At 32.6% G+C, this 19,066-nt stretch overlaps 2 protein-coding genes across 3 annotated transcripts in view; one reads left to right on the plus strand and one right to left on the minus strand.

Annotated features, from left to right (window-relative positions):
* The window catches only part of Flo2 (flotillin-2), a 220,093-nt gene that overhangs the window by 65,094 nt on the left and 135,933 nt on the right, over positions 1-19,066 (minus strand). The window lies entirely within an intron of this gene.
* On the plus strand, positions 3,521-18,709 carry LOC149899184 (glucose dehydrogenase [FAD, quinone]). Its single transcript, XM_090114571.1, has 4 exons — positions 3,521-3,624; positions 15,988-16,353; positions 16,572-16,822; positions 17,015-18,709. Exons 2-4 carry the CDS (start codon positions 16,010-16,012, stop codon positions 18,376-18,378), a joined length of 1,959 nt encoding a protein of 652 aa, XP_089970697.1. The 5' UTR covers positions 3,521-3,624; positions 15,988-16,009; the 3' UTR covers positions 18,379-18,709.

A 19,066-nucleotide genomic window follows, 5' to 3' on the forward strand; every position in this document is an offset into this window, starting at 1 on the left:
GATACCCTTCTTTGAATTCAAACGAGATTATAATAAAGATAATATTAGAAAATTTCTACAAGCTGTAGCATCGCTTTCATTCACTGAAACATACGAACATGCTCAAGATGTTAATGACGCATATAATGCATTCCATAATATTTTTAAGTTATTTTACGACTTATGTTTTCCAATTATTAAAATAAAATCACAGAATAGATCCAAAAGGGAATGCTGGCTTACTAAAGGAATTAGAAGATCATGTCTGACTAAAAGAAGATTATTCATAATTAACATGCTAACGCGGGGTAATAGATCAAATCATGACAAACAGTTAAAAAAATACACAAAATTACTTAGAAAATGCATACACACTTCAAAACGAATCAATAATTTAAAATATATTCATAATCATAATAACAAGTGCAAAGCTGCGTGGAATCTTATAAAAGAGAATATAAATGAGTGTGAACACAAAAACGATATAAATGTCATTGAAACGAATACATTAACAACTGACCAACCAAATATCATTTGCGAACTATTCAATAATTATTTTATAAATAATATAAATTTACAGCCAGAAGATGACATTAATATTCATAAACAGATTTTTAACAGTAGTACTAATAATATAATGAATTCAATTTACTTAACGCCCACAGACTCATGTGAAATATCTAAGATAATTATGTCACTAAATAATACAAACGCCGTTGGATATGATGGGTTAAGAACCGGTATTTTAAAGAAATGTGCTGAAATAATTAGCCATCCAATCTCATTCTTAATAAATCTTTCATTTGAAACAGGTATTTATCCTACTATGTTGAAATACTCGGTAGTAAAACCAATGTTTAAAAAAGATAGTCCCCGAGATTTAAATAACTATAGACCCATAACACTGATACCAATCATAGCTAAAATATTTGAAAAGGCTATAATTAAAAGATTAAACAGCTTTTTTGAAAAAAACAAAATTCTATCAAATATGCAATTTGGATTTCGAAACGGTAGTTCCACGACATTAGCTTGCTTTAATATGACGAAACTTATAATGGACAGTCTTAATGACAAAATACCCATTAATGCCCTATTGCTTGATATGTCTAAGGCATTTGACAACGTAAATCATAGCAAGTTACTCTATAAACTTTATAATTATGGTATAAGAGGAAAAGCATATGACTTAATGGATTCGTACCTGAGTGATAGACAACAATGCACTGAAATTACGAAAATAGATGGAAATTTGAAACGCACTTACTGCTCTAAGTACAGAAACATTGAACGAGGTGTGCCTCAAGGCAGTATAATAGGTCCATTTTTATTTTTGACGTATATCAATGACCTGCCAATGTATCTCGACTGTCCATGTGTTTTGTATGCGGACGATACGACTATTTTTGTGCAGTGTACGAATGTTAATACATACGAAACAGAAATAAACAATATACTTCAAAAAACAATACATTGGTTACAATCCAATAATCTTCAAGTAAATTTACAAAAAACAAATTTTATTCAGTTCTGCCCGTATAATGGAATAACTCATAACCTAACAGTAAAATACAAAGAACATATAATACAAGAAGTCGAAACAGCTAAATTTCTTGGGGTAATTTATGATAAACACTGTAACTGGAAGTCGCATATTGATATGGTCTGCACGAAGCTTGATAGATTTGTTTATGTAATAAGGCGGTTAAGACAGACGATATCAAGGGAAGCAGCGATAACGGCTTACTACGGCTATGTATCATCAGTTTTGTCATATGGTATTATAATTTGGGGCAATTCGGTTGAGTTTGACAGAGCATTTAAATTACAAAAAAAGTGCATAAGAGCTATTTGTAATGTTGGGCCTACTGTGAGTTGTAGGGAACTTTTTAAAAACTTGAGAATCCTGCCTCTTGCATGTATATATATCAAAGAAATTTGTATTTTCATAAAAAAAAATCCTCAATATTTTAAACTTAATAAAGAAGTTGGAAAACTAACAAGATATCCAAACAAATTGTTTTTACCGAGGCCTAAATTAACTTTGTACAAAAAAAATGTTCCTTACATAGGTATTCAGATATATAATAAAATTCCAAAAGACTTGCAAGGGGTTCCTCTTCCAGGCTTTAAAAATAAATTAACTAAATACTTGTTAGAGAATTGTTTTTACAACTTAAATGAATTTCTGTATAATATGAAAAATGTATAAATAATATAAAATAATGATTTTGATACTTGATTGACTGTATGACTATAGTGACTTATGTATAAAACTAATTTTAAGTGACAATACTCCTGACTCGTATTATTATTGTAACTAGGTAATCATTCTCATTCATTTTGTGAATTAATAATAATTATTGTATGCTATGTAACTATAGTAAAAACATGAATGTTCCTTAATTTTGTTCTTAATATCTTTGTATGTACCATGTTTTCATGCAATAAATGATTTATTTATTTATTTATTTATATTTAACTTCCTATACGTGTTAAATTGAGTAAGTTTAAAGAAATAATGTGGACAAGATTTAGAAAATAATTTGGAAAATCCAAAAGTGCACGCCTCATAATTTTTTTTTAACAAATATTTATTAATTATTATTTTTGTTTATTTAATAACAATTAAACCACATCGAATCAGACCCTGAAAAATGAAAGGGTTCTATTCCTGAGCATACTCAAGCGTAAGAGAAAAAAAAAGACTCGATTAGTAAAGTATTTCGGTCGCTATCGTGTTAACAAGAAAAAGGATCCGCACATACAGACACACGGACGTCCAAGAAGGAACTTTTTTAAACTGTTTTTTAACTAGTTTAAATAACAAAAATGACATCAAAAATATCATGAACGTTAAAAATAGTGTTTTTTCTTAATATGTGTGTGTATGTATTATCTTACAAGTGCAATGTATGATACATAAAGACATTTTAAGTTTGAAAAATCAGATGTTTTGCGCGAAGTGACAGTAGTACCCACCTCAACGCTTCGCTTATGAGGCGTGCAATAGTTAGGACACACTATCAAGTATAAGTCCTTAATTGTACATTTATGAAATTTTATTTAAAAATCAGGAGGGTCACATTTTGTACAAATACGATTTCTGTATGCTTTTATGAACCTTCCCTTAATTTTTCTCACCGATGACTCATAACTTATTGGTTCATTTTTAATTTGCAGATATATTTAAAATCATTCCAAAACCATCGTACACTAATCGATGCATAACGATAATAACATTATAATTAATTATAATGATGCATTGACGATATTAAACTCCACATTAAATAATGAACAATCAGACCTGATTAACAGAACACCCCAACTATGATCACGCAGTACCCACGTAATAGGATCATCAAGCAACAAGGGTATAATAGTCGGACCACACCATTAGTACCTACGCTATAGCGTGGTCATAGGATCATTATGAAATAAGGAACTAACGCGTACAAGATACATTATCCAAATGTTACCCCTCGCGTTAACATTGACCGTTCACCGGGTTGCGACACCCCGGTGGGGATAGCGCGTCTCACTCACAATGAGATAGTGTTGGATAACAGGTGCCAGTGTTGTGACTGTGTTTTTGTGGGATGTGATTTACTTTTACTCGGCGAATTGCATCACTGTGGATAATAGGTAAATATTGTGTTGATCGATATTTAATGTGGTGGTGATAATATGTAATTATTCATTTATTTATTTATTTTGCAATCTGTTTTACTTGTATTATTCCTAAAATTTACGACAATTTTTTAAAGAGATACTTTTTATAACTTAAATTAATACTTTGCAAATATTTTATAGCGCGCTTTGCGTATTTTTTACAAAATACAAAACGAACAATATTCTGCGACAACTTCAAAACTGGGTTAATTATCTCAAAATACAAACCATATGACGAAAGGTATATCATCAAAAATTAATATTAAAATTCACTCTCAAACAATCTCAGTTACGTGTACCGTAACATTTAGTACATTTAAATGATTATACAACATGATACAGTTCTCATAGCCTTCTCGAGCGCAAAAAATCTTCATGAATGGAATATCACTCTTTTTTTATTATTATGTCTCTATACATTGTTTATGTAATGATAAAATTACTGCCGCGGAATTGTAAATTATGGATACGTTATGAACAATATTCTCTTGAAATTCTCTTGAATATACATCTTTATTTATACTGATACTGGCTTCCCGCCCGCGGCTTCGCCCGCTTTGTCTAAAACATAATGAATTATATACTAAAACCTTCCTCTTGAATCACTCTATCTATTAAAAAAAAACCGCATCAAAATCCGTTGCGTAGTTTTAAAGATTTAAGCATACATAGGGACATAGGGACAGAGAAAGCGACTTTGTTTTATACTATGTAGTGATAATGTCATTCTTTACAATCGAGAGCTAGCTGTAATATATTTCTAAAAATTAACATCCAATTTTTTGGGAAGCTCGAGGATGAGGATTTCCGTTTTTGGATAAATGTCAAGTGAATTTTGTTTTAATTTGTGTATCAAGCAATCCCTTTCTTCAAACATTTTTATAGTGTGCATCTAAAATAATATCTTTTCGTAAATTTGGTAGATAAATTAGAAAAGTACTGAAAGTAACAGTTAAAGTTATTAATAAACAAACAGTTTCAAATTGAAGACCATTTGTAATCTTTCTTCTTTAATTAATTTTGAATATAGCATTTTTAACTAATAAAATTAGTTAAGTGCGCCGGTCACCAGTAAATCGATTAATTTAATGATTATAAATAATCAATTATAATTAATAACGCTAATTTTTCAAACTATTAATACAACTACATTGACTCATACTTTAATTTATTTAATATTTTGCTTGAAATACTAATTGTTTTCATTCATTATAAATAGTAAAAGGGAACGACCTTCTGATGTAATAGATATTTGTCTTTAACTAGATCAGTCGCGATAAACAGGTTATTAATATTATTTATATTTGAAATTTCAAAAATATAACTCGTTGATATACCAGCAGCCCAACCTAGATAAGTATAGGTAAGTGGAATTAAAATCTATTTATCTGAAAACTCCTCCGAAACGGCTTGACCAATTATAATCAAGTTCATTAATTATACTTATTAAGTGAACTCTAGTTTCTAGTTCATACGTAATAAAAAGTCTTTCTGTCGGCTCTTCGCCCACGATATCTCTTGCATATATTCGCGCGAACCATTTGTAAAACGATATAAGGGATGTATAAACTTTTAGCATTAGCATAGTGGATCCGTATTAGAAGATCACGCGTATTAGAAATAATAAAAGCGTCAAATATACACCATTTAAAAAAACCGAAAATAAAACCGGAAAGAAAATCTTTACATAACCATATTTAAATATGCATCAAATATCTATTACACACCCGAAAATTAACAAATACCATCTCATTACGTATAACTTAACCCCGCTAACAAAACAAAATATTAAACACCATGACAGTAGCGGGTCAAAAAGTCAAGATGCATGACAAATATCCATCCTGGCTTGTGAAATAATTTCAAAACCTGTGACTCACACTAAAAGGTTTCAAGGCGGACTTGTGCATACTTCTACCGTAAGTGTACCGGTCTTTCATGCTAGTAGAGATGTATCGAAATTATTTATAGTTTCTAATCCTAAACCTAAAACCTAACCTAACCTAGTTTCTAAACCTTTCCTTAATTTCTATAATAATGTCAATTCTAAATTAATTTATACAATACATCAGAAAATCGGTAAATGTGAAAGCTCGTGTTTGAATGTTGTTTTGTGTTTGATAAAAAGATTTGATTTATACTGCGGCAGAAATAGCCCGGATTATTATTCTTAATAGATGCAGTTAAAGTTATTAAATTTTAAAAGTTCGGTGAATAAGATAAGTGTGTGTTTGTGTCATCTAAGCATACGATCCGGTAAGACTTACGTTATTTTGTACTTTAAACTCTTTATTAACTGTCCAATACATTTAAAATTATCACTAGAGTTGAATGACTCAACTTAAATCGGTTTTTATTAAAGGGAAATTTGAACTTTTCTGTACAATGTGGGTCATCGGCGAAATTTTTTTTTTTTTTTTTTTTTTTTTTTTTTATATTAGAGTGGGCAAACGGGCTTGTGGAGCGCCTGATCGTAAGCGAGTCCACCGCCCATATTCATCTACAGGGGTTTCTGTAGTTGCGTTGCCGACTTTTTGAGATGGAGGTGCACTCTCTTCTTGAAGACACTCAAGTTGTAGACATTAGGAAATGTCGCTGCGGGGAGGCTATTCCATAATTTGGTAGTGCGTGGTAAAAAGTTACGAGAAAAACGCACTGTACTCGTACGCCAAAGATCTAAGTGGTGAGCATGAAACTTTGCCTTGTGACGGGCAGAACGATGGTGGAATTCTGCGGCAGGTATCAGTTCAAACAACTCGTCAGTTATCAGTTAACCTATAATACCATATTTCGTGATATAATTATTTTAACTCGTTTGAACTTTGGTATGAAGCTTTCTTTATACAACTCCGTACCTTTTGAAAATACCAAAAGGCTATTGATGCAAAGCGGTTTCTTATGTTTTATGTTAATGTTCAATTTAGTATCGATGTTTTTGAAGCAAATATCGCAATATTTGTAGTTTATACAATTCCAAAGAAATACTGTGACGCTCAAAATAAAATCTAATACATACTTATTTACTGTTATTACTTTCTTAACAGTTCCTTAAATTTTAATATTTTTCACAATTTCCAATATTTTAAATATTTGATTACCTACCTTATGTATATCAATTAAAATGTTGCGTTTTGCTTGTGCAAAATTTTCCTACCATTGATTATACAAAATTATGTTTAATTAGGTACTTAAACATTAACCTATAATTATTATCTTATAACAAGGCTCATTGCTATATGTTTCAATTCGTCATAAATGCAAAATAAATGCTAAGAAAACACTTTACATCTATACCGTCTTGATAACAACCAGCGTCCTCGAATGAGAGAAATCGGATATACGTGATACGAACGATTAAATTAATTATTTCGCACAATTATCATGCACACAACATTCTCACAGACCTAATTCTCACTAATCTATTTGCCTTGCATATATAATTGGTACAGGTCCATTGTCAAACTTTTTACTCTATTTACAAAACTTGGTATTGTTACCGTTAAAAGGATATAGATAAAAACACCCTGTATATACTTTAGTGGGGGTCATATACTACAATTATCTTCAGAACTTAATCCTTTCAACTACATAGTAACTATTTAGTTATCTGTGCTACAACTACTCTTGTCAGTCTTTTTTCTATTTTATTTAATAGGGAGTTCATTTGTTCTTTCGCGTATACTTCTGTACTATAATATATCCCCTGTGCTAGTCTCAGACGAAATTGGTTGCCATGGCAATCGGACTATAATTAAACAAGACAAAAAAGTGTAAGTACATAATATTATGTAGAATTTCAATAAATCCTCACGATACAATACGATGTATGGTAATCACGAATGCTTCAATACGAAATTTTATGTTCGTTTATTATCTTTATGTTAATTTTTAGTAGCCTTCTGCAGGCATAATATAATAGGGCTATAAAATTAAATATCCTCTTTTTGTTAGTATGACCTAGATAAAATTAAATACTAACAAACTGCACTTACTTTGTTTTTAGCTCTAGGTAATATTAATAATAATTTATATGCTTATTTTTTTTAGATTAATACTTATATTCATTTCGCCCCGTTGATTTTGTTTACCGGTGATCAAATTACAATTATTTGTATATTACAAAATAAAAAATGGCAGGAAATATCCCGTAGGTAAAGTTCATTGTTAAATTCAATTTTATTTAAATTTTCTCCAATATTATTTTTCCTGAAAGTTTAAAAACTGTGAAGTTTTAATATTGTTGGTAACTAGCGTATTTTAAGTTCTATATTTGTAATATATTGAAAATAATGTTAAGTTCTATGATTCAAACAGACTTCATTTAATAGCATAAATTTTGTTTTTAACAACCTTTTACAAGATATATTACTGACCGAACATAAACCTCAATTCATTGGTAAAACAAACGATTATTGCGTCTGATATAGTCTTTTCGTGACACACACCAATTTTCGATTTCCTTCACAATCAATAAATAATTATTTGTAAAAATTCCTTCTAGTTTCCGACACGACATCAATTCATACGCGACGAAGCTTTGTTCATACAATGTAGTAACATGGTTACAACAATTTTGTAATAACAATAACAATTACAATTACAAGAATACAAGAAATTTCTGAGCATTACAACAATTCAGTAATAACAATAACAATTACAATTACAAGAAATTTAACATTACACAAGAGATAATATTACAATTTCACCAATAATTCACCTTGGGCCTATACGTGGTAAAGTTCGTGACCCACAAACTTATGATTAAAGTTATGACATCTGCTTTGGAAAGACTCCGAAAAGTTTAAACATCTGCTACAGTGTGATGTAGAAGTCCTTCTTATAAATAGGCTTTTATTAATCCGAAATTTTATATGATAAGTCTTTAGATGTAGATAGTAGTTCATTATTTATTATAAAGTATGTAATTACTAGCATTTCGTCCGCGTTGACCAGCAATGAATGAATAAAATATAGCCTATATTACTCGGTGAAGATCACACAAATCACAATATAGAAAATCTTTCACTTATTTTACAGTAATATTAAAAACTAGCTGCGCTCCGCGGTTTTACCCGCGTGGCTCCGCGTCTGTTGGTCTTAGCGTGATGATATATAGCCGATAAAAGGACTATCTAACACCGAAATAATTTTTCAAATCGGTAAAGTAGTTCCTGAGATTAGCGCGTTCAAACAAACAAACAAACTCTTCAGCTTTATAATATTAGTATAGATTAAAATGTCAGTAACTAGACAATTTCCCAGCGTGTAATCTAGCTCACCCAACGTACTAATTCATATAACTTGTATCAAACGACATGTAATTAAGTCATATCATTAATATAAAGCACACATATTATCACAATAATTAATCTTATTGTGACGAAGCGGTTCTTTCAGATATTTAAAACTCAAATCACGTCGGCATTGCGACAACTATTAGGAACGCGTATGCAATCGAATATAATTGGCCAATTTTTACGGCGACCGAATCTGCAATCTAATATAGACCCTTGACCAGACCTTGATGTATTGTACGAAAAAGTATTGGACATTGGCTCATAAAAAATATAATAATAAAATACCTAATACCCCGAAATGTATCGGCGTATAGACGAGGAGGTAGTAAATAATATAATCATTTTCAAATATTTAAAAATTGACTCTACTTGCTACTTAATTATAAAAAAAACATGAGGCATTACAAATTGGTGAGAAAAAATTGACTTGAAAAGAAATATTAAACCCTAGTACAGAATCTATTCTTTATAAATTTATATTTATAAAGCACTAGCTGTCCGCCCTGGCCTCGTCCGTGGTACATATTTACGTTTTCCGGGATAAAATATAGCGTATACGGATTCGGAAGAATCGCTCTAAGTAATGGTAAAAGAAATTTTGAAATCGGTCTAGTAGATTAGTATAGATTTGAATGCCATAAGAACCAAAAATATTAAATTCAATATTGAGCCCGTTGAACTCTATTACATACACCTTAATAAATTTACCCTAATAAATATATAAGACTAGCTTTCCACCCGCAGCTTCGTCCGCGCAGTCAAAGAAAAACCCGCATAGTTCCCGTTCCCGTGGGATTTCCGGGATAAAACCTATCCTATTTCCCGGGATAAAAAGTAGCCTATGTCCTTTCTCGGATATCAAAATATCTCTATAACAAATTTCATGCAAATTGCTTCAGTAGTTAAGGCGTGATTGAGTAACAGACAGACAGACAGCATTTATAATATTATAGTATGGATTAACACCATATTCACGGGTTTCTTTGATGCTCTAAAATATTAAATAGTGAACCTATTAATTTATTACCTAACGTATTATAGACACAAACGATCTAGAGTGTTTGTTCACTGTGAATCATCTCCTCGTACGTTTTTTAGAGAGTTAGTTCCCTTCACATTTTGCGATGATACCTACCTATTATCTTTATTATTATACCTCAGATAACAATACTGATACATGAAACTTGTTTGATTACAAAATTTTTATTGAAAAGTATTTTATTTGTGAGCTAAATTATAAGAGCTGGCATAAATAAATGGATAGATATTATATGAATAAATAGAATTTCTAAAAATATTTAATTACTAGCGGTCCGCCCCGGCTTCGCCCGTGGTACATAATATTTACGTTTTCTCTACATAAGAACCATCCTCGTACTTCAAGGAATATAATAAAAAAAGAATTATCGAAATCGGTTCAGCCGTTCTCGAGTTATGCGCTTACCAACACATTTTGCGATTCATTTTTATATATAAGATTTGATTATTAAACGTATTTAATATCTTAGCTGAATGAAAACAGCTTTAAACTGCAACGAATACAATAGGTACAATAAATGGATGAATGAATAGAAATTAATATATTTGTAAAAAAATATAACTCGATAATCAAAACTCCACCATGAAATCCACATCAAAAACGTGCTTTAATAAAAAAAATCTTGGTTCGCATATTCCCGTGATAGAATTTTTCCTATTCTTAAAAAAATTAAAAAAAATTCTATACTATATTCGGCTAGTATAAGCTGAGAGTTGTGTAAGCCGATCCGCGATATTACACACTCGCAAGGACACTGTCAGCGTGTGACCTGATACACGTGGTTAGAACTGACCGCAAATGTTAAACTTCATCAAAATCATCAGTTCCCCCCGCGCGCTTGCAAGGGTTAACGCATTCGCTCAGCTGTTACTTTAAAAAATAAAATCTGTGAATATGTCGTACAAAACTTTGGAAAATGTTATTCGTGAGTTGAATAAGACTGTGTTACATCTGCAAGATAAAGTAACTTCACTAGAAACGCTTATTCTAGAACAGAATTTGATTATAAAAGATTTTGTTGAAAGTAAACAAATGCGAGAACCGACGGTACATTTGAGTTCACCAAATAAAAAGTGTGATGATGAAGAGGGTAACTCTAAGCTGCGGCCACTTCGCGATGCTCGTCTTCGTGCGCTCACGACTATCAACGTCGCGAAGCCCAAGGTGCGAGCAGGGAAGAAGACATTGCCGCTCGCATCTCCGTCCCCACCGAGCGGCACTGACGGCGAGATCACCCCTACTACGTGTGCTACGCAAGTCACGCAGAACTCGCAAGACGCGTTCGTAGATGCCAATGGTTCGGACGACCGTAACGGAGTCGGGGCTACAACGGAATGGGTCGACGTGAGGCCTCGTCGAGTTCGACGTGAGGCGAGAAATGTAGCTCGTGGTACGGCCGCGCCCGGTTCGACGTCATTGGAGGCGTCCGAACGTAAAAGTTACTTGCATATCTATTATTTAAAAAAAGGTACTACAGTCGAACAAATTATAAAACATTTGTTATGTATTTGCCCAAATGATAAATGTTTGGTGGAACAATTGAATTCGCGTGGTGACTATGCATCCTTTAAGTTGACAGTTCCCACAAAAAATTTGGACACTTATATGTCGCCTATTCATTGGGCGGAGGATGTGCACATAAAGCCATGGCGTAGTGGATTTCGCAACCGTAAAACGACACAAAACTCCTAAATTAAAAACTATTTGTATGTTTTATCAAAACGTGCGTGGTTTGCGCACAAAATTAGATGTATGTAAGAATTCTATATTAAGTGAACAATACGATGTTTATGCTTTAACTGAAACTTTTTTAAATAGTAGTGTGTGTGACTCAGAGTTGTTTCCAAACGATTATGTTGTATTGCGTAAAGATCGGTGTAATGATTCAGGTTGGGGTGGTGTATTGTTAGCTATTCGAAATTGTTATAATATAAAAAATATTTGTGTTAAAAATTACATAAGTAGTTGTACTGATTGTCTCGAAATTACAGTAGCCACGGTAAAACGCAATGGCATTAAAATGTTATTGTGTGTGTTGTATATACCACCTGGTTCTAATGAGGACATTTATTATGATATTTTTAAAATATTAGAAGAATTAAGTACACGTTTCTCATCATATAAAATTGTAATATTTGGCGATTTTAACTTAAATTCAGCATCAAAAAATGTTATTTATAAATATAATAATATGATTTCCTTCAGTAAGTTGCATCAGTATAATACTATTAAGAATAAGATGGGTGGAATTCTTGACCTTGTATTAAGTAATGCCAGTAGCAGGGAATTACAGGTAAGTAGTGACACACCACCACTTGTCCCCATTGACAGTTATCATCCGTCTTTGTTGGTGAAATTAGCATATTTAAGGACTTACAATATAAACGATTCATGTGTACCGTCTGGTAGTAAATTAAATGAATGGAATTTCCGTAAAGCAGATTATAATGAATTATATGCGTGCATACAATCATTGCGTTGGGATGACGTTTATTCCTGTACTAGTGTAAATAGTGCCGTAGATAGATTGTACACACAATTATTTAATTGTTTCAATAAATGCGTCCCAAAAAAGAGACATGCTATGAATAGTTCACGATATACTTATCCGACGTGGTTCACTACGGAAGTTGTTACTAATATAAAAATTAAATATTTTAATTTAAAAAAATATAAGCAGTTTGGTCTACAGTATAACCTTGAAATGTTTAAATACTATAGAAGTAAAGTAAAAATACTTATCAATCAGGCTTATCAGAACCATATAAAAAAAATTGAAACCAACATTAAAGACGATCCCAAGAAATTCTGGGCATTTGTAAAGGAGCAGCGGTCATCTAGTAAGTTGCGTATCGAATATGACTATGATGGTGTTAAAGTAAGTGGTATTGACGCCGCAAATGCATTCGCTAAATATTTTCAATCAGTATTTTTAAATGAAAAACCAAAACTTGATTATAAGGAGGCTTCGCTTGTATCCGGCGTCGCTTCATCACGTATTTCTATAGATTACATTTCAAAATCTGATATAAAGCTTGCAATTCGGCGCCTTAAACCGCATTCGGCAGCAGGTCCGGATAATATACCGCCGTTCATTATTAAAGACTGTATATCAATTTTTATTGAACCTCTTCACTACATATTTAATTTGTCTCTCCAAACAGATACGTATCCTACCGTATGGAAAACTTCGCGTGTTACACCGGTTCCAAAGAGTGGCTCCAAAGTGAGCATTGAGAACTATAGACCTATCGCGGTGCTATCTACCTTTGCTAAACTACTAGAAATTATTTTAAATAATCACGTCTCACAACAAATAAGTTCTCGATTATCGGATTGTCAGCACGGTTTTCGTGCCCGTAGATCAACATCAACAAATTTAATTAATTTCGTCGACTACGCTTCTAAAAACTTAGATCGGAGAAAACAAATCGATGTCAGTTATTTCGACTTTAAAAAAGCGTTCGATCGCGTAGATAATGACGTCCTTTTGCGCAAATTTTCTATGATTGGTTTCACTCCCAGGCTGGTAAAATATTTTGCAGACTACCTCCGGGATCGTTTTCAATTTGTACAACTTGGTAGTTATCGTTCAGATCCATATGGCATCAATTCTGGTATCAGTCAAGGCAGTACCCTCGGACCTACTCAATTTCTGGTAATGATTAACGATCTTCCAGATGTTATTAGTTCTTCCCAGTGTCTTATGTTTGCCGACGATCTAAAATTATATTTGGCTGTAGGAAGTATTGAGGATTGTCAGGCATTACAAAACGATATAAATAGCGTCTGCGAATGGAGTAAAATGAACCGTTTAGATCTTAATGAGGCAAAATGTAAAGTAATGACTTTTACTAGGAGTAAATCTCCACATCTCTATGACTATAAAGTTTTGGATAAGATTGTAGCTAGAGAGAATTCGATTCGTGATTTAGGCGTATTATTCGATCGTTCCTTAAGTTTTAATGACCACATAATTGATTTATGCCATAATGCATATAAAGCCCTTGGATTTATTTTTAGGCAGACTGCCCGTTTTAATGACAAAACTGTTATCACTAGCCTTTATTATGCGTTTGTACGTAGTAAGCTTGAATATAACGCTATCGTGTGGAGCCCGCATGAAAAAATTTACACGTTAATGATTGAAAAAATTCAACGTAAGTTCTCAAGATGCCTTTTCCGGAAGATGTATGGATATTATCCCTACTTATATCCATCCTTGTACGTTACGGGGATGGTTGGAATGGATACACTCGAGCTACGACGCGAGCGCGCGCTTATGGTTCATTATTATCTGCTGTTAAATAGCAAAATTGACAATCCCGTGGCACTGGGGGCCTGTGGTGTGTGGGCACCGAGCTGCTCCGTGCAGTGGCGCTCGCGTCCGCTGTTCGCGGAGAGCCTGCTCCGGACGCGAGCCGCTTGGAGTGCACCCACCCATCATGCACTCAATTTGTTAAATAAATTTTTACGTGCTAAATCTGAAGTGGACCTATTTAATGTTAATATTGTATCGTTTGTCTCTAATTGTACCTTATTTTTAAGTCAGACTTTGTAATAATTGTTATCTTTGTGCGTTTTGGTATGTTTTGTACTGTAAGTCAAAGATGTATAAATAAATAAATAAATAAATAAAACCGGACTCGCAATACATCGTAACACACTGTAATTAAAATAAATATTAAAAAATATAAACTAATACTAATCCCTTAATATTGTATTATCACCGATCCTTGATAAGCGTGAGTTTAAATTAAATATTTATCTCTATATGTGAAAGTTTGGCTCTATCATAACAGTTTTCAATAAAAATATTAAACGGAAGAGGGGGGGCTTGACTTATTAAATAAATATTATAATCTTATCAAGAAATTCATACGAAAAAGCATAATATCAGTAACGAAAATTCTATTGAATAAAATTTAAATAATTAATAATTAAATAATTATTTCTGAATTAATCAAAAATTTACGTGTTTATATTTGTTAAATTACTTTCATAAATATTACGTATATATGCACATTTGCCATTGAATTCTTAGATTTTCAAGGTTTATGTATTTGAAAACATATTTGCAAATACACAAACCTAATTACTTGTAATGAAATAAATAAAAATAAAAAAAATTGCGAATCTGTGCCCTTCATCATAATTCGAACTCCAAAATAATTCTTTGAATTAAATTATTACATTTACTTCTATTTAAATATAATATTTTAGTTTCTTAGCAACAAAACATTATATTAAAAAAATATTCATCATAAATTATTTTTCTCAGCGCTTTTAAAATCACCTACTCGTATGTGTTAACAAAATATCTCTTCTGCATTAAAATTCATTGTCATTAAACAATAATATGAAATAACATTATTTTGCACCCAAGCCCTACAGTTCCCAGGTTTTCATACAATTTTTCGTAATATTATCTTTAAAAATAATATCCAAATGAGGTTAGTTGGAAAATTGTAACAATAGCTTAAGATACTTACACATGAATAGATACATACAATGCACGCCAGGTTTTGTTTATTGCCATTATTATAGAAATCTGTGAACTTCGGAAATTACTCAACATTTCACATTTGTGACTGGCGCAAGTCGCAACCTTTGTCTGGTATTATATCATATGTATGTACAAATATCAATTACAAATAATAAATGATCATTAAATTTATTTAAAGCCATTTATGTAGATTTTAATGTTCCCCTCCAAGACACTAATGAAGAAGATGTCTTCATAAAATATATACATAAACGCTAAGCAACACTCACACGTCCTTGAGAAACAATTATGTAATATGAAAAAAAAAACTTTTAACCAACTTAGACCTCATTAGTGAAGTCGTAGAATTTTTAACAATAACTATATGTAAAGGTCACTTATGTTTTGAAATATTTCTATTTTATCTAACGACACGAAATTAACTGAAGAAACTGTAATTTTATCATCTATTAAAAAAGTAAATAAAACTAAAGTATCCCTTTCTCAAATTACAGAATGCCCAAAAACTGAATCACCATGGGAATCCTAACAGCTGCATCGACGGCTGCGAAAGCGGCCCTGACCATCGGAGGTCTCAGCAAACTGACTTTCATCCCTGCCATGCTCGCCGCGATGGCATACTTCAACTACGACATCCTCGACCCAGAGAACCGACCTTTCAACCAAAAATACTTGCGAGAAGAATACGACTTCATAGTCGTTGGAGGAGGTTCGGCTGGTGCCGTTGTAGCCAATAGACTATCAGAAATCGAAGGCTGGAATGTACTGTTACTGGAAGCTGGTGGACACGAAACTGACATAAGCGACGTGCCCCTACTCTCTTTGTATTTGCATAAGAGTAAACTGGATTGGAAATACAGGTACGTTGAGTTTAATACCATTGATAAAATACCTATTGAATAAATTACTTACCTGACATTTACTCACATGATGTAGTACATATAAAGGAAAGGTCTCTTTATTCATTCATTAGGATCGTCTTCTTAAAAATTAATATATTTTCTAATCTGCGAGGTCGATAACGTTACCTGGAACAAAAAACAAACAAATTATAATACAATTTAAATTATATTTCCAGAACCCAACCACAAGATTCAGCATGCCAAGCTATGAAGGATAAGCGATGTTCCTGGACAAAAGGAAAAGTTCTGGGCGGATCATCTGTCCTAAATACTATGCTTTACATCAGAGGAAACAAACGCGATTTCGACCAATGGGAGTCATTTGGCAACCCTGGCTGGGGTTACAAAGATGTACTGCCATATTTCAAGAAATCAGAAGATCAACGTAATCCCTACTTGGCGAAAGATACCAAGCACCATTCCATCGGTGAGTTATATCTTGGAGAAAATTTTGTTGAAATAAGACTAATAAAAAAGGATAATTTTAATAATTTTTAACATTCAATTCAAAGATTAGATAGGAATTTTTTAATTCACTAAATAATTTAATTTAATATTATTTTTTGAAACAGTCAATAATATTGCTTAATAAACTAATTCAGATTTCATTCTATTTCAGGTGGATATCTATCAGTGCAAGATGCTCCTTACAACACTCCAATTGGAGCTTCTTTCTTACAAGCTGGAGAAGAAATGGGCTACGATATAATTGACGTGAACGGCAACCAACAAACTGGCTATGGCTGGTATCAATTTACCATGAGAAGGGGAACAAGATGTTCAACAGCAAAAGCTTTCCTACGACCGATTAGATTGCGTCAAAACTTACATATCGCTTTATTCTCTCACGTTACAAAAGTTTTAATCGACAAAGATTCAAAACGTGCTTATGGTGTCGAGTTTATTAGAGATAATAAGAAACAAGTTGTTTACGCAAAAAGAGAGGTCATCCTATCGGCTGGTGCAATCGCTTCGCCACATCTATTAATGTTATCTGGAGTTGGTCCGGCACAACATTTACGCGAAGTCGGCGTTGAGGTCATGTATGATTCTCCAGGTGTTGGAAGAAATTTACAAGATCACATTGCCGTAGGAGGAATAGTATTTCAAGTGGACTATCCTATAAGCTTAGTTATGAATAGACTTGTAAACATAAATTCCGCTTTACGTTATGCTGTGTCAGAAGACGGACCACTCACTTCTAGTATAGGGCTAGAAGTAGTAGCTTTCATTAATACCAAATATGCGAACGCAACAGAGGATTGGCCAGATATAGAATTTATGATGACCTCTGCTTCAACACCTTCTGACGGCGGAACACAAGTTAAGAAAGCTCACAGTTTAACAGACGAATTTTACGAAGAAGTGTTTGGTCATATCACAAATAAGGATGTATTTGGTATATTCCCAATGATGCTTCGGCCAAAGAGTCGTGGTTTTATAAAATTACGATCCAAAAATCCATTAGATTATCCTCTTATGTACCATAACTATTTAACTCATCCGGATGATGTAGGAGTATTGCGTGAGGGAGTTAAAGCTGCTTTGGCTGTGGCTGAAACTAAAGCTATGAAACGTTTGGGCGCTAGATTCAATAGTAAACCAGTGCCTAATTGTAAGCATCTACCTCTTTATACAGACGAGTATTGGGATTGTTACATCAGGCAATATACTATGACAATTTATCACTTGTCTTGTACTGCTAAAATGGGTCCATCCACGGATCCCATGGCAGTTGTGGATCCGAAACTAAGAGTTTATGGCATAGAAGGTCTGCGTGTGATAGATGCGAGTATAATGCCTCGAGTAACAAATGGCAATATAAATGCTCCTGTTATTATGATAGCTGAGAAAGGCAGTGACTTAATAAAGGAAACCTGGTTAAATAAACGAGAAAAGAGGAGCACTAGATCATTGAAATGCTCCCGATTAGAACAAATATTGTTAGGGAAAAGTTCTGCGACATGTTCAATAGAAAGGTGACACGCTTGAAATACACATAAGTAGCTAAACGAGGCCATTGTTAATTAATTTTAGTTACCAAATATGATTTTCTTACAGGCGTTTTATCCGTTATTGTATTTGTATTTTAGTCGATTTCTTTTCTCTAGTCCCCTGAGCGGTACCAAACCTCAAAATAGTAGGCAATAGTAAAATTCATTTTCTGTTATTTTGGTGTAAAGATATAAGTTAATTTTTTTAGGTTAATAAAAGACTTAATTGGTGATAAGAATCTTGTGAATGGTATTATAGTAATAAGTAGTACATTGAATATGTATTTAACGATTAAGTGTAAATAAATCTTATATTGTAATACATATTATGTTATTGAAAAAAATTACCCCTTATTACATGTTATTTTATTTATATATTCTCTATAGCACACATAATATATAGTTTGACAAGAGCAGGATGAAATAGCTATAATTAAGATGCAAATAGCGGCTTTATGGCTCTATAGCAATTTCTTCCAAGCAACCAGTTCTAAGCAGAAAGTTTACAATCGAATTATTGGGAAGATAGTGTATTTTATTTCATATATTCAATACAAAAGTGCTATCCTCATCAAAGTCTAGAAAGGTATTCTGACTGATCAAACTATTGGTTTCAATTACATACCATGTTATTTAAAGTGGGTCATATTTAAAGGAAGTGATGCGATAGTAACGCC

The sequence above is a fragment of the Colias eurytheme genome, chromosome 21 (assembly GCF_061535395.1).
Source record: "Colias eurytheme isolate Ceu_HAF_F1 chromosome 21, ilColEury1 Martin Lab GWU primary, whole genome shotgun sequence".
In the NCBI taxonomy this organism is placed as follows: Eukaryota; Metazoa; Arthropoda; class Insecta; order Lepidoptera; family Pieridae; genus Colias; species Colias eurytheme.